This window comes from Polypterus senegalus, chromosome 6, assembly GCF_016835505.1.
Source record: "Polypterus senegalus isolate Bchr_013 chromosome 6, ASM1683550v1, whole genome shotgun sequence".
NCBI classification, from domain to species: Eukaryota; Metazoa; Chordata; class Cladistia; order Polypteriformes; family Polypteridae; genus Polypterus; species Polypterus senegalus.
Genome location: NC_053159.1, coordinates 115,064,724 through 115,082,163, shown reverse-complemented (window position 1 = coordinate 115,082,163; position 17,440 = coordinate 115,064,724). Strand labels below are relative to the sequence as shown.

The 17,440-nt window shown below is 37.0% G+C and overlaps 1 protein-coding gene across 3 annotated transcripts in view; it reads right to left on the bottom strand.

The window, feature by feature from the left end:
* Positions 1 to 17,440, bottom strand: part of LOC120531427 (flotillin-2a) — a 92,154-nt gene that overhangs the window by 35,782 nt on the left and 38,932 nt on the right. Inside the window, exon 3 of one of the 3 annotated variants that reach the window (XM_039756841.1) lies at positions 8,539 to 8,629. The exons of 1 other annotated variant lie outside the window; for it this stretch is intronic. In XM_039756841.1, coding sequence (XP_039612775.1) covers positions 8,539 to 8,629 — 91 coding nt within the window. Of the gene's footprint in view, positions 1 to 8,037; positions 8,129 to 8,538; positions 8,630 to 17,440 lie in introns of all 3 variants that reach the window. One more of the 3 variants, XM_039756840.1, reaches the window with a different exon arrangement.

The following is a 17,440-nucleotide window of genomic DNA, read 5'->3' as shown; positions in this document are numbered from 1 at the left end:
GAAGCAAGGTATTCTGTTTAAAATTTATTTATGCAGAGTATTTCTGTTATGAAGTTAAAAGGTAAGAATAATAAAGCACAAGGGTGTAATACTGATATTTTATGGCAAGGTTATTGCAAAAAGGTACTACCTTTAACAGAGCTAAAAAAGAAAAAAAGAAAAAAAAAATCTTAAAATGTAAATGAATAAAACATCCTCGCCAGAATGATACTGAACGCTGCAGGTCAAGTTTAGGAGCCACTGAAGCACAATAGATCTCTGTTCCAAAAATAACCAACCTTCCCTCAAAGCCCAAGTGCACTTGACTTGTATGGATATTTGGGAAAACAGTCGGCAGATTTTCCAAGTCTAGATTTTGAATCGGCTAAAACAGATGCAGTATTGATTTTAACAGCAAAGGAGCAGAGAAAACGCTGATGTAAAGTAATCTAGTGGATTGAAAATGGCCTGCAAAAGTGAAGTTGTTGTTTTGTTGTCATGTTCTTATAATTCACAATATTTACTGTATCATCATATACACTATATGGCCAATAGGTTTATGGACACCTGACCATCACACCTATATGAGCTCTTTGAACATCCCATTCCAAAATCATGGGCATTATTATGGAGATTGACCCACCCGTTGCAGCTATAAAAGCCTTCACACAAGATTTTAGAGTGTGTCTATAGAACATAAGTCCAAGAGCATTTGTGAAGTCAGGTACTAATGCTGGACAAGAAAACCTGGGTCACAACTTGCATTCCAATTCATTCCAAAGGTGTAGGCCACTAGAGTTCCTCCATGTTTCTATGGATCTGGCTTTTTCAACAAGGGCACAGTGACGTTTGAACAGATAAGGGCTGTCACCAAACTGCTGCCACAAAGTTGGAAGCACACAATTGTCAAAAATGTCCTTGTATGCTGTAGCATTAACAGAAGTGTTCTTTGGAACCAAGGAACATAGACCAAACCCTAAAAAAACAGCCCCAGACCACCACCATCATCCTTCCTCCAAACTTTTACAGTCAACACTAGGTAGTCCAGAAGGCGGTGTTCTCCTGGCATCTGTCAAACTATCCAAGAAGCGGAAATCTTCACTCCACAACCCCAGAGTCTAACGGCAGCACTCCGGAAGATGCTTGGCACTGCATATAAGAGATCACAGGCTTGTGTGTGTTTGCTTGGCCATGGAAACCCATTTCACGAAGTTCCTGACACACAGTTCTTGAGCTGTAAATGATGCAACAGAGGATAGGTGATTTTTACGCACCATGCATTTCAGCACTCCCGTTGTTGCTATTGCTCCTTAATGCTTCCACTTCATAATAATAACACTATCAATTGAGCAGGACAGGCCTAGCAAGCATAAATGTTAATATACTGGCTTGTGGCAATGGTGACATCCAATGATGGTGCCACTGAGCTCTACAGTACTACCCCTTCTACTGAATATGTTTGTCAATGAAGACTGTATGGCTTTGTGCTTTATTCTATGCACTTGTTAGAAATGGGTGAAGCAGATATTACCTGAACTCACGTTTGGCCATATAGTGTTGGTGTACTCACTGCAAAGATATATTTGCCACCAATTTATTCCATAATTATAAAAATGTGTACATGATTCAACTTTTTTAACAACTTGTTGTCAATGATGGAAATTAATTTTCCATAAATTAACTTTGGAGAGGTAGGGGATGAGTTATCTGTTTTATCAGTTAAATACTCCTTATTATCCAAAAGCTCTTTAAAATGTATTTTAAATGCAGCAATTCTCTTTTAAGGCAGTCATTTGCTTTATGTTCCCTGTGATCACCAGTCTTTAAATGTTTCATAGGCAGATACCACACATGCTACACTACAAAATGTCAAGGCATTTTAACAAAGAAATCATCACAGGTTGTAATAAACGCTCAAACCAGTTAACTCTTGGATCCTGGCTTTTCTAAATGGCTATGTTAAACATTTTTTATAGGATCAAAACACAAAGACTAGCAGCTTCTTAAACAGGTCAGTCCTTCCTTTATCATCATGAAATCTCAGCCCTGCCAACAGAATGCGATGTTTTATCATTAGGTGTTATTAAGGTGTGACTGCAAAGTATCATCTTGACCAGCTCTGGATTAATCATTAAGCTGCATCATGGTAGGGAGACCACCACATAACTCTTTCACTGCCACACTCAACTTTAATCAGATGTTTTGTAACTGACATATTCAACTTTAATCTCAGGCTAGTCCAGGTTGAGGAGCATGCTCTGGTACAGTGTGTTGCTGCACATCACACAATGAAACAGTTATGGACCCCGATTGGTAACCACCCAGGCAAACATGTAGTCCAGTCCCACCCCAAGAAATGACCATTTAACTGCCACAGCCATGTGTTATGTGGGAGACCCTTTGGCCAGCCCCTAAGGTTCTCAATAATGAGGAGCTTTTACCCTTAAGTATGGAAGGCATGCTCAATTGTATTTAAATTGGCTTGACCATTCAAGAATTGTCCATTTATTCATGTTGAAAAAAGTTCTCTGTTGCCTTAGCTGCATGTTTGGAATCATTATCTTGTTGTAGAATCAAGTGTTGTCCAAAGATTTTGTAGGCATTTACACAAACTTGAGCGGATGCAATGTTTCCATACACCTCAGAGTTCATCTTGCAACTGCCTTCAGCCGTTACCATCATCAATTAAGATAAGTGTACCAGTACCTGTGACAGCCATAAAAGCCCAAGCCAGAACACCCCCACAACTATTTTTTCAAAAAACTTGGTTTATACTTTGGATCCTAGGCAGTTCCTTATTGTCATCACTCTGATACAGGTTGATCTTTGTCTCGTCTGTCCACAATTCTGCAGACTTTTTTTTCGCAAACTATAATCTGGCCATCCTGTTTTTGTGGCTAACTAGTGGTTTGCATCATGCAGTGTTGCCAGTGGATTTATGAGGATTCTTCTGTCATCGGCAGTGGAGGTCCCTTTGTGACTACTAAGCTCACTGGCACCTTCTTTCTTCTTAATGATATTACAGACAGTTGATTTAAGTATTCCTAAGGTTTACCCTATTCTCTAATGGTTTTATTCTTGTTTTTCAGCCTCATAATGGCATATCTTTGACTACCACTGGAAAAGTTCTTGTTTTCATGATGAACAATGGCAACCACAGACTTCAAAGGGCAGAAGCAAGGTGAGGTATCCCAAGTAATGAAACACACCTGAGAACCCACAAAACACCTGTGACGCCAACTGTCCCAAACATTATGGTGCCCTAAAATGGGGGGGACCATGTGGAAAAAGTGTCACCATTTTTACATGGTGGGACTGAAATTCAAATACTCTTAATGTAAAGTACACTTTAATTACAATCTTAATTGTTTAACTGGTAATTTTAAACTGTGGAGCAGAGGGGTAAATTGCTGTGGCACCACAGATTACCAGAGGGCACGATGGGAGTTGGAGTTTGCTGCAGTCTTGTGGGGTTCCATGGCAGCCGTCAGGGGGACACCTGGGAGTGATTCCAGACCTCCTTGACGAGCCACCTGGGATACTCCTAGATGCGGATTAAAAGGAGCCAGCAGCCACTACTCCAGGTACCAGAGTCTGTAGGGAGAAGATGAAGGTTGCCGAAGGAGGAGTAGCAGCAGAAGAGGAACAAGAGAAAAAGGAAAAAAAGATTCTGTATTGCTTTGTGCTTTGCCGGTGCTCTGTTGTACTGTGCGGCGTTGGAAGTGAGAGAGAAGCACTTCCCCACTCATAATAAACACATCCTGTGTTGTGAAACTTGTGCCTGGTTTCTGTCTGTGTCAGATTTGAGTGGCTAGTGCGCTCCCTGCAGGCCACAAAATCTTGGAAGGAGCACACCAGTATATGTGTGTGTGTGTATATTATATATATATATATATATATATATATATATATATATATATATATATATATATATATATATATATATATATATATATATATATATATATATATATATATATATATATAGGGTGCAACGATACACAAAATTTACGGTTCGGTTCGGTACTTTGGTGTCACGGTTCGATATTTTTCGATACTAAAAATTTTCATGCCTTTTTAATTTGTAATTTATTAAAATTATATATATTTCTTTTAACTCAAAAATACAGTTTTTAAATTAAATGTTGCTGAAAAACAAAATAATAAAAAAATAAAAGAGTTTGGAAACGAGTTTATTACAGAGAAAGGTCCCTTTCCAAAATAAAAGCTGTGCTATACCCTTCTTCTGGGGTATATTCTCAGGAGCATATTGAACATATCATGTCCCCATAAAATGAACCACTCTCTGATGGACCTCCCTCACACTCATCTTCTAGAGTGCTAGCACTTAGCTGCATATACAACAAAAACAACTTAAATAAAAATATGTATTGCACAGAAATGCCTTCCTAAATATATTTTGAAACATTTGAAATGTTCTAAAATTAAGGTATCAACCACATACAGTTCTGCATTATTTGGGGATCCCTGACTGTATTTTCTATACTTGGTAGAATATAAAACAAACACACCCAATGGTACATGCTTCCTCAGTTTGTTTGCCCAGTTGATTTCATACAAGGGACGCTATTGGCGGATGGCTTAGAAGCTACCCAATCAGAGCACGTATTACATATTAACTAAAACTCCTCAATGCTATAAGATATGCCTCCTGCGCGTGCTCGATTGTTTGCTTGTCTCTGCCTCTATCTCACCCTCTCTGACATTCTCTGCGCCTGACGGAGGGGGTGTGTGCTGAGGTGTTGTTTGCACAGAAGCTTTTTGCCTAGTGGATACGGACGCTCCTCTAAGAAATGGCGCTTTATCGAGGTGCGTCCAAAAGCTCACTTATTGATTTTTTGATTGTTTGCTTTAATCTCGCGCTCTCTCTCTCTCTCTCTCTGACGTTCTCTGCGCTTGACGGAGGAGATGTGAGCAGAGGGCTTTTGCACAGAGGCTGTTTACTTAGAAGATAGGGACGCTCCTGTAAAAAATGCTGAAAGGCTACCTTCGCATTGATCCCTTCATTGCCGCTGCTTTATCGCGGTGCTTGCATACTTAAAAGCGCAACAGCCCTATTGATTTTTCATTGCTTACTTTACTCTCTCTGACATTCTCCGCTCCTTACGCGCACTTTGAAGAGGAAGATATGTTTGCATTCTTTTAATTGTGAGAAAGAACTGTCATCTCTGTCTTGTCATGGAGCACAGTTTAAACTTTTAACTAAAGGGTGTTATTTCATGTCTAGAGGGCTCTAATAATGTTAAAAAACGTATTTAGAAGGTCGTAAACAGGTTTTCTATGCTCTAACTGCGAAAATATTAGATTTATAAATAAAGAATCCTACTGTGGAAATTCATTTATCTGTCTGGAGCGGATTAACCGCGATAAACAAGGGTTTACTGTATAACTGTGCGGAGAATATTTATAAACAGTGTGGGAAGAGTTTCTAAGGGCTTAAAATATATAAAAATAATCATACAAACATATGGTTTCTACTTCGCGGATTTTCACCTATCGCGGGGGGTTCTGGAACGCAACCCCCGCGATCGAGGAGGGATTACTGTATATAATTTTGTATCGTTCAATACATATGCGTACCGAACCGAAAGCACTGTATCGAACGGTTCAATATCGATACATGTATTGTTGCACCCTTAATAAATATTATATATATATATATATATATATATATATATAGTAGCAGTAGGGGGCGCTATAGTTCCCTTGAATGGCGTATTTTTGTTTACCATCCCATCGCCCCAAAACACAAATAAGTAGCAACATATTAATAAATTATTATTTTGGACAAAATAATAGTAAAGAATCCATGCTCCTTTAATAACATATTCATGTAACTCAGTGGTCCCAATGCTTGGTCCTGAAGAGCCACACTGGCTACAGGTTTCCATTCAAAGCAGTTTTTTTTTTTTTTAAAAGTCAATGCCACCCCTTCTTCTTGTTGTTTATACCTAGGATTTGTTGGTGCTCTCTTTTTTAGCCTCATTTGTCATTTCCTATATTGTAGATTTTCTGGTTCCAAAAACAAACTGGTGTACTGATTAGTAGTTTTTTTTTTTTTTATCCTTCACTTTTTTGGTTTTATTATTGATATTTGAACCACATTGTCAAAAAAAAAAAAAAACTGCTTTTTTTCTTTGTTTTTAAAGGAGCAGTTGTAGACACTGACTAAAGTTATATAACAATAATACAGGCAGCTAAACACAAGTATGAAATGAAAATAAAGCAGAAAATGACATTTGTAAGAACAATTTGGAAGAAGCTAGCAGGAAAAAAAAAACGCTTGCAGACCTCCAAGTCTGAGACCCTGTTGTAACATTGTATTATCAGTAAAAGTGAACAGTTTTGATTAAACGCTTCTAGTAAACTGCTGTTTGACTGCACCAGCTAAGAAACTCTCATTCAGAAGAGCATCCGTTAACACGGAGTAGCCACCCGATATAATGCTTGTTGTATGGTCAATCTCTCTGCAATTATTATTAAAAATGAATACAAAATAGTAATATTTCATGTGGTTTTTTATAAATTTTAAGTCAGAATAATACCACTTTTGCAGTACTATACCTTATATTTATATGGATCACAGGCTATTCTGGTGCATAAAATCTTCAATCCAGTAAGACTTGTACAGACATATCATTACAAAATACAAACACCCCATTGTCTGGGCTTTCTCCACTTCAAATTTACCTAAAAAGGTAAAACTACCAGAGCATCCCTGTGCACCTATATGAAACAGAGGGCTTGTTTGAGATAGAAAGCACTAAGGGTGTAAAGAAGATAAAGCTGGGGTCTAAATAAATGAAAGTAGGCAGATGTGACAGTGACGGGTGAATGAAAAGAGGCAGAAGCAAATGGAAGGCTCACTTTTATCTAAGAGGAGGGAGTCAGTAAGTATCTGGAATGAGTGAACAAATAGGAAACCAAAATCTTTTGTTTGTTATTCACTCAACATTAAAATTTGTTTAATTGATGGCATTTATGCTTCACTAAAACAAGAACATCACATTTTGTGGATAAAAATAAACATCAGAATCTATTTAGATGTTAAAGTACACAAACATTCTTTGGACATAGAACTTTGAAAAGGATGATGCCATGTATCTCACAAAACAATTACAGACACTACATGTAAATAATTACCAGTAAGTCCTGTTACTGCAAGGAACTGGGTGTCAAGATATATGAATAACCAGAAGCTAAGAGAACAGCCAGCATTGGGATATTTGATTGTAGTTAAATATATCATTGTAAATGTAATGAGGTACTATTCAATTTTCAAATATGGCTTTAGTCTGAAAAAACTGTTTCTAGAAAAAAGAGCTTCTCCATTTACAGAGTTTACTCTGGTCCTGTACCCATGAGCTGGGTGTAACAAAGCAACATGTCCCAACATCATGCAGAGTTCAAGCTGCAGAAAAAAATAATAAAAGTGTTATCTTGATTTCTTGAGAAACATATGACATGCCAAAGAGGGACCCTTATTAAATTTGGTTGGTTTTCCAACATGTGGGGCTGTCCTTAAATAATGTCGTGCTATTGGAAACAACAAAAAAGTGCTTGTGGTATTGAGCAACCAAAAAGCTAACGTACATGACATCTCAAAACTCAAAAAAATTTCCAGTAATGATCAAAATGTAAAAAAAAAATTGTTTCTTTTCATTTATATTCACAATTAAATAACTCTATGGAATTGCAGAAGTATGAACAAATATGCCAGTGTTGAAGTAACAATTTCTGGTAGACCGTTTTTATAAAGTTTAGCAAATTAAAGAGGCTTAGTTATTTCAGTGTATTTGAATTTTTGTGAAGACAATCCTGTGGCTTCAAGATTCTTGAGATCTATGCCAGTTTGTGCTTTTTAAATTGGTAATCCCCAATTCTCCAATGCATTTTTTAGACACACACATTCTCATATATACAACAAGCGTCTCTTAACTGAAATCATACTTGGAGGGGTACACAAAGACTTGGAGCCTGGGTGCAGGCGAGATTTAAGTCATCCACTAAAAGGCATTCCCAGAATGTATGAATTACCTGTGCCACCCCAGTGACAGTTAGAGCTACCCCCTCAGCAGTCTCTACATCCTCACATTTGGGTTGGAGGGTCATTATCTCAAGGGTAAGCCTGTGAAAATTTAAAAAATGTGCATATTCCATGTAAAGGGGAAAAAAAAAAACAAAAAAAACCAAACACAAAAAAAAAAAAACATTAATTAAAGTTTCATCTTCCAACCTTACATGGTGCATTTTCATCTAAATAAATCCAGTGGCTATGATATTTTTAGTCATGTTGTATTATTGTTTACTAAAATAGAGGGAATTCAAAAATAAACATCTAAATATAACTAGTCAATAATTAACATGCCAATTAGCATAAAATTATAAAATATAATGTCAATGCATTCAGAAAGGTTGGAATTGAATTATGTTGTTCAGAAGGAATACAAAAGTTAGTTTCTGTTCCAGTGCTGTAGAGGCAAGACACAAAGAGTAGATGTTATTTTATTTTGGTTGTGTACTTATTGGGTTAATTACCTGAGCGACCCCCGTCACACCCAAGGGGACACCCTCCATAGTTTCGATATTCTCACAGCGACAGAGGATGGTCATAACCTCCAGAGAGACTCTACGCAGCGGCAGGCAGAGTAGAAAAGCAGGACAGCAAATACACAGAGCAGTTATCAGACACAAATGGGTCAGTAAATAGTAAAGGAACCTAAATACTGCATCTTACTCTGGTCACTCTCTCTAATTATATACACAGCTTGATAAGAAAAGAAAGAAAAAAAAAGTTCCTATAGTAGATTATTAATTAACCAACTTTACGCATTTCTAACCATACTTTCTGAACACCTGAATTAAAATAGTCCACATTGTGAGAGAACCTTTTCTTAATGGTTGCTTCTTGAAATGCACTGGTACCATAGTAAAAGTGTCACCCTGCAACACTGTGAAACACTCAACTGTGAATTCAAAGCATGAAAAGTTCAGATTTTAATTTCTTGCTATGCGGATTCTCAACACAGTCTGAAAGTGGTGATTTTTATTTGTAGAAGATAAATGCGTGATGTATGTGGTCAACTTAACGCTTACTTACTTTCACTCTAGCACTGTTTTTGCTGCTCAGGAGGTTTACCTTTATGTTGGCGTATCAATATCTCAAAACAAACCAGCACACTATACACTGAGTGGGGAAATTCAAGACAAAGTCAGTTTATGGTATTTGGGTTTGCAAGAGCGTTAGTCTGAATGTCAGTTTGTGGTTAAAAGACTGACACACTTTAAATAAACTCCTAAACATCAATGTTAATGTTGCAGCAGAGGTGGGTAGTAACGAGTTACATTTACTCCGTTACATTTACTAGAGTAACTTTAAAAAAAAAAAAAAAGTACTTCTAAGAGTAGTTTTACTGCACCATACTTTTTACTTTTACTTGAGTACATTTGTGTAGAAGAAACGCTACTCTTACTCTGCTACATTGGGCAACACTCGGCTCGTTACTTTTTTTTCCCCATTTACACATTAGATGCGCTATATTTTTGCCAGAGAGAAGCCACCAGTGGATCTACTGCATGACTGTTTCACCAAGCAGACGTAGCAACAATAATAACATGACTCTGTTTCACCAATCAGACGTGGCCATGCAGTCACATGACCACACGCAAACTGTGGCAGCATAGCGGCACAAACTCCTCACAGACAGTGGACAGGGAAAGAAAGAATACATGAAAAATGGCAGAGGCAACTGTCTCCAATGCTAAAACTGAAGAGGATGAGGATGAACACCCTGGCCTCATATAAAAAGCATGTTTTACATACACAGAGCGCAGCCTTGAGAGACTTTTTAGTCATGCTGGGTTCCTGTTCACTGCTGAACGGTCACAGCTTCACTGCAAGAACCTGGAGAACCAACTCCTGCTGAAGCTTAACCATCACTTCACTGAGTGAAGAACAAGCACAGACAGTCAAGGTAAAGTGAGACTTCTTGTACGTGCACAAGCTGCCTTGTTCCAATGTTATTTTCTATCAGCAAGTGAATATGCAGTATTATACTGTCAGTGTATAGTATATCTTGTCACTGTAAGTAGTTTGCACTGTTCAAACATACATGTTACCTACTGCAGGTATTGGCTTCAAAAGCTTTGTTGTGAAAAACAGAGATTTGGAACTTTGTGCTATTTGTGCATCTTTATTTTGTAAAGATGTTATTTGTTTTTACTAATTTTTCATTTTATTATTTAGAAATAGCAGAATTTGCACATTATTTTATATTTTGTCTGTCTTATTACAACATTTCTAAAAAATAAATCATTTATTATGATCAAACAGTTACTCAGTACTTGAGTAGTCTTTTCACCAAATACTTTTTTACTTAAGTCATTTTTTGGATGACTACTTTTTACTTCTACTTGAGTAATATTATTTTGAAGTAACGCTACCCTTACTTGAGTACAATTTTTGGTTACTCTACCCACCTCTGTATTGTAGTAAATATATTACAAAGAGAAGACAACACCAAGCCTGTTACTATTCTCAATGTCTGACCACGTTCAGTTCATTTATGAGTGTCTGCCTGTATGGTGCACTTCCCATTTGGGTCTTCCTGTGATGTGACTAGTAGGTCAATAACCAGCATTACTCATTTCTGATCATGTGGGCTAACTACACTTCTGCAACACTGCAATACACAAAGTGTGATTGGGATGTAAAATGAAAGTTACTTTAAGCTATAAAAATTACCTGATCAATGTCTGCTCTGCGTACTTTTTGTGCATGAGGCCAGCCTGCCAATTTGCCTCCCCACATATCTGTCACTAAGTCAGTACAGACATTCACTCATGCACATGCCTTCTTGAATGTTGTGTCCTCAAAATATCTCATTTTTGTGGCAAAGAAATATCTCCTCTCATGATCCACCTCTTAAATAAAACTCCATCTTTTAAATTTTATTTAACAGACTTTGCTATTCAGGTTTTATTTGGAATAGCAGAAGGTCTAGCATAAAACATGACGTAGTCATCGATAAAAACAAAATAAAAAAGGTGGCGGCCATATCCCTGGACATATACCACTGGTCCAATACAATCGAAGTATGATCCCAATTATGCTCTTACTGTCGTAATGCGACAGTTTCAAACCTGTCTAATCCAGTTCAGGGTTGCAAAGGTACTGGAGCATATCGCAGCAGCTCAGGGAGGAAGCAGACCGGGGCAGAGTCAACATCACCCCACACATAAATGAAATAATTAAGGCATGCAACTGCAGTAAATTAGGCTTTTGCTAATAATTTTCGAAGTCTGTGGATATGGACTCATGTGCATGGACAAACATCAATTCCGATGACCACACTCATCTGAAGAGTTGCCAACACAACTCAGCGTTTTGTGTCTATGTTGTGTACGCCATCTCATAGCATACAGACAGAGCAGCAGATATGTGCAGGTGCAAATTACGTGGCCAGCACGAGGTTATAAGAGGAAAACCGTCCTATTTATGTGGGCATCTGCATGTTTCAAGTGGAATGGACATTTTATCTGCCAGCTTTTGCCAACTACATTTCTACCATTAACTTGCTGGTGTGATTTGGCTGTTTCAGTCTTGCACTCGCTGTGCTGTATGATATTTTCATAAAGATACCTTTGCACATCAGTGAGTTTGTTACTCCTACATTTTTTTGCTTCATGGTGGGTTGTATTTTAAAAGTAAATACAATGACTTCCTTAGAACAGTTTTTTTACAGTAATGAAGCAGAAATATTTTCTTACTATACTTAAATATGTCTTGAAAATATTTGTACTTTACTGGAGTACACAATTTTCTGTCTACTTTTAATTTAACTGCACAACATTCTCCAGTGCAAAAGGCCACTTTAAACCAGAAAACAAACAGCTACTCAAAAATGCACACTGGCGACTCAGTTAATTGAGAAATAAAGGATTCCTCCGTTATAGAAAAAATTGTGTAAACAAAGTAACTGGGATGATGATTTTCAAATGTGCACTGCTAGTGCTACCATCTGGTCATCTCACTATAGCCTGCCAAACAGGGTGGGAGTTGGAATAATGCATTCACCTTCCCAGTCTCTTCCCAGTGATTTTTACAGTTGATGCAGTGGCATTCAGACACCATCCTCATGGCTACGGAGGACTATTTGACAAAATCAAATAAGTAAATTTATTGTAAAATTAACCAAAATCACTTACACAGGACAGGGTTGCAAGGCAGAAACCATCCCTGGACAGGGCACCCGTCCATTGGGTTGTGAAATATGGCAATAAATAAAAAAAATAGAATGTGACAGCATAAAATATTAAACGTGTCACAAAATGTGTTTGCACTGCTTAGTTTTTTATATGACATTTTATTTATCTTCATTTATTTACTTTAGCTACAACACAGAACACGGTTTGAAAAGAGTCATTTTCACATGTCAAAGTCAAGATGGTGTCGTTCTGGTGAGTACTGCGTTTTGATGGCTGGGACAGGCTCCGACTTCCCCAGAACCCTAGTCCAGATAAGCAGGTTTTGAAAATGGATGGATGGCTATAAGACAGGGAGAGATCCTGCATTTACTTGTACTCAAGTACAATTGATATCCCATGCTTTAAATGTTCACTCATGGGCAAATTTTACTTTTACTCAAGTATTTTCCAAAATGCTGTATCTGGTTTTAGGTCAAATACAACTGTGAAATATTTTATACAGCACTGCCTTACAGTCAGCTGAGCAAACAGCTCTTGCCAGTATGTCCATAGGGCTGATATTTTAAAAACTACTTTTACTTTAAAGGGCAGAGAAGCCTCACAAACCACGAGCAATTGCACTTCTTCATCCGTCATCTGTATGTTCAGTTTTTGGAACCAAAACTGTATTTACATTTCTTGCTGAATGAAATGGGGCAGGGTGGGTTTGCAAGTGGAGGAAGCTGGATTTTTATTTTTTTACCTATGGTTTTTGCAACTTTATGTGAATGTTAAGGTTTTATTCCACATTATTTACTTAGCATCCCATTTTTAAGTCCACATTTCACAAAACATTCAGGTGGTAACTATTAAAACATATTTATAAACTACAGGTGACAATATCTCTGAACTTGAATTGTATCAGTTGCAAATTATCTTATGTATACAGAAATAGATATATACACAGTCCTGAAAAGTAAGCTTTTCTTCATAGCAGAATATGATCATTTTGAGCACAAGTCTGGGCTGCTCAGGGTCTCTCACAATGGGGACTACATTACAGTTTCAATTTATTTCAGTGCAAAATACCAAGCACTACTGTTAATTTGTCTAGGACTAAATTGCAACGCAATCCCTCTTTATAAGCAAAATAAAAAGTGACACAAAAGCATCATAAAGCTAATGGTTGTGGTAGTCAAGAGGAAAACACAAACTATAAATAAAAGCTGAACATTTGTGGTGTGTTTAACAGCATGCAATGAACGTGGCAGACAGCAGAAGGCTTTGTGAACAGCACTTGTGATATATGATATGATATGATATGATATATACTGCCTTTTCACCAGGGTTTTCTTAAAGGAATAAAAAGTGTGACATTTGTTTTCAAACCCATTAACTTATTAATAACATGATATAATGTGCTGCAATATTTATCTTCAGCTCATGTATATCTACCATCGTAATAGTTTGCTTTACTTAAATGAAAAATCCACCCACAAATGGCACTTTGCTTATTTACCCCATGTAATTTATAATGATGGTCGAGAGAAAAAAAAAAAGGTTTAATCTCATGTTTTCATGGGAAATAGAAATAAATTAATGGGCATCCATAGAGACCAGTGTTGGACCACAGTAAACAATATAAATGGGAAAACAAGTCTCACATTAATCATGTCACATAATCCACACATCAAGTCCTAGGCTCACAATGGGCAAACATTTTTAGCTAAAATTTCGTTAAATAAATACCTCTGGAATACCAGAACAGTGCACACAGAAGGAACGTGCCGACACGGGAATGAGCTTTTGAACTGCTGGCTCACCTCTCCCTATCATTCACTGGCCAAGATTCCTGGCTCATTCCAGGGTGCGTGAATGTATTTTCCTCTCTGTGCACTACTCTCATTTTCCAGAAGTATTTACCTAACAATATTTTGGTAAAAAAACACTTCAATTTTGCTCATTGGGAGCACTGGATGATTTGACATGTCAATTATAAGACACAACTAACATGAGATTTTTCTTTAGATTTATTTATTTATTTTAATAGCGTTTGCAGTGGTACAGCGTTGATCTCCATAAACACTCATTGTATCACAATGTTAGCTATCTCTGTTGTCCATGACTACAAACTACAGAAGGTAAGCATATTAAAAATTGGGAGTGGGGGATGTTATTTCTTCGAGAACATGAAAATATCTATTATCCTATGCATTTAATCTAATCTAACCTAATATATATATGGTCATGGGCACTTAACCCCCCTGAAAATTGTGTATAGTCTGAAACAGATTCAAGGACATTTTACTAAACTATGTAAATTAAAAAGTAAAAGCTCCTGTCACATGGTACACTATCTAGACAAAATACTGACATTCATTTACTATAAACCGACCCATAGCAACATATTTAGCCTCCAAAATATATCACCCTCTTTCATTATTAAAAGTTGTAATTTTCTGAAAAACAGGAAAATAAAAATATTAAGACGGAAGCATAAACACTAAGCAGCTTTGGCCAAAAGCTAGTAATTATGACTGACCACATGAGATGCTGGTAAAAAGAGGACTAGCCTGAACGTAATCACGTAGTAATCTCAGATATTTTAAGATTCTCTTCACAACCCGTATGTCATGGCCAATTGCATGCTGCAGGGTACTAACCAAAACAGCACACACAAAAAATAAGTAAATAAATAATAATAATATCTTGTGAATGAAAGTAGTTTATTAGCATTCACTTTCATGTTTACTTTAGTAGTTTTGAACTTTGTTCACTTTTAGTCATTTTTTTTTATGTGCAGAATTTACGTATAATTAATGTGAAAATTTCTTTATTTTTAACAAAGTCTGCTGTCTTTTTCAATAATCTTAAAATATAAATATTAAACAGGTTTCAAATATTTCTCATAGGTTGATTTTTTTCATTGGCGGAAAAGTTTACTTAGATGGCTGCTACATATAAACACATAACTTAGGATATGCAAATTCCATCATACACAGTGAAGTGCTAACATTTCAGAACAACGCTGTGGCTTAACGTGTCTTTGGCCAAGGCTGGACTATAATAATAAGCAAAACATCAATAGTGTGTGTTTGCAAAACATATGCAAAAATAAATAAAATGAAACATATTTCAAAACAACTGAACGGAGGGAGGGAAAAAGCCCAAACAGGCAAACTTTTGGTGGCTAAGCAGTCACTGTGAAAAGGGTTAGTAACTGACCCCTACAAGAATGGTTCAATCAATGGATCTAAAGAGACTTGGGCGTACGCTCCATTACATCCCAGCATAATTCAGCTGCGTCAGCTCAAGTCTGTATGGTGCATAGACATAAAAAATCCATTTCAAGAAAGAATTTAATTAGATTAAAATGAATACTTTACTGACATATTTTGAACCATTCTAGTACTTATGGGGACATTTTCAAAGCTGATATCCCAAGTCCTATGACCAGAAAAAAGCTTGAAGTATCTTTTAGTTTTGAGTTACAAATTAATTGCGCAAAATAGCAAAGTTAAATATTGTGTTAGTAGTCACAAATTCCCATAACATAATTTGTATTTTGCAAATAAAAAAAGCACTTTGAATTACTAACAGTAGACAAATTGAAAAATGAATACTTGAATATAATTAAAACATAATATTAAGCTGGAGATACAGATTTATTTTCAGACATTTAAATTGTCAATATCTTTTTTGCAACTCCATCACTTTCTAAAACAATCTAACCAAGATCAGAGGTTCCCAAGTATCTTTTTATATGGCTAAAAACACATTGTTATAAACCCAGCACTGTATGTTTTTGAAAATTACATACAATATTTCACTGTACAATCAGAAAACATATAATCTTTTTTACCTGTAAAGTTGCACATTTCTGTGGGCTTCTTGATATTTCTTTATTACAAAACCGTTGATTTGTAATGTGTGTTAACCATGAGGAATACAGACAATATCAGCAGTATTTATTCCATTTACACATTATGACATTTTTCTAATGCAGGCCTTGTCTACTGTACACTGTACATTCTGTGCGCATATGTGTGCTTCTAACTTGCATTTCAAATGCAGATGCATTATTTCTGGGCTCATCTACTGTACTGCATACTGGATAAAGCTCACTGTATAGAAAACGTTTCTCTCTAGAGACTGGTGTGGTTCACAAAACACATAATGAGATTGGAATCTGGACCCGAGTAGTTCCAAGAAGAGACCTTATTGCATCATCAAGATCTATCCTGAGATGGAGGAGATATGTTTTCTTCAGGTCTGGTCAGGCAGCGTGCACTAGTACAGTGTGTTGCCCCACCCAGCACACGACGAAACAACTCGGGATCCCAGTTGGCAACCCCCCAGGCAGACACGTGGTCCAGTCCCAACCACCAGAAATGACCCTCTATCTGCCGCAGCCAGTTATGTGGTAGACCCCTTGGCCTGGTCCAGCCACTCGGGTCCCCAACAATGAGGATCTTACAAGCCGGATCACCCTCTGGGAAACGCGTCACATGGCCGTAGTGCCATAACAGACGCTCCCTCACAATGCAGGTATAATGTGCCTCATTCGGGACTCTGTGAACAACCGCTCACTTGACAAAGTTAAACCAGCAGTACCCAAGGGTTCTTTGGGAACCACACATATGAGAGACGCTTGAGGAATCCATGATGATCTCAAATTTCTTTACCCTCTTTCAAATAATTTTGTACTGAACTGTGATCTATTTAGCATTCTGTTCATGTTGTTATTCACATAAAATCTATGTCTACTATGGTGGCAACACTATTTTGCTAATAAATGAGTGTGCCATACCTGGATTAAAGAATGTTCTCTTTAAAAAAAAAAAAGTGACAGTCCCTGTGGAGCAGTTTCACATTGTCTTTTACTATTTCATTAAGACGAGTGCTTTTTGATCTATGAACTTGGGTATCATTTTTATTTTTATTTATTTTTAGGGGTCAGTGTGAACTGCAAATAAACTTTAGAAATGGTTCAGCATGTGGACTGCCACTACACAAACCATATTAAGATAGAGGTGGGAAATATATATATTAAAAAAAGTATCATATAAAACTGCTAATAAAAATTAAAGAAACACTTTGAAAACACATCAGATCCCAGTGGGAAAAAAAAATCCTGCTGGATATCTCTACTGATACGGACGGAGTAAAGTGTGTGAACTGGGACCCGGACACAGACAGACGGACATTGTTGGCTCCACCACACACTGTTTATTCACAATAATTATTTACAAAA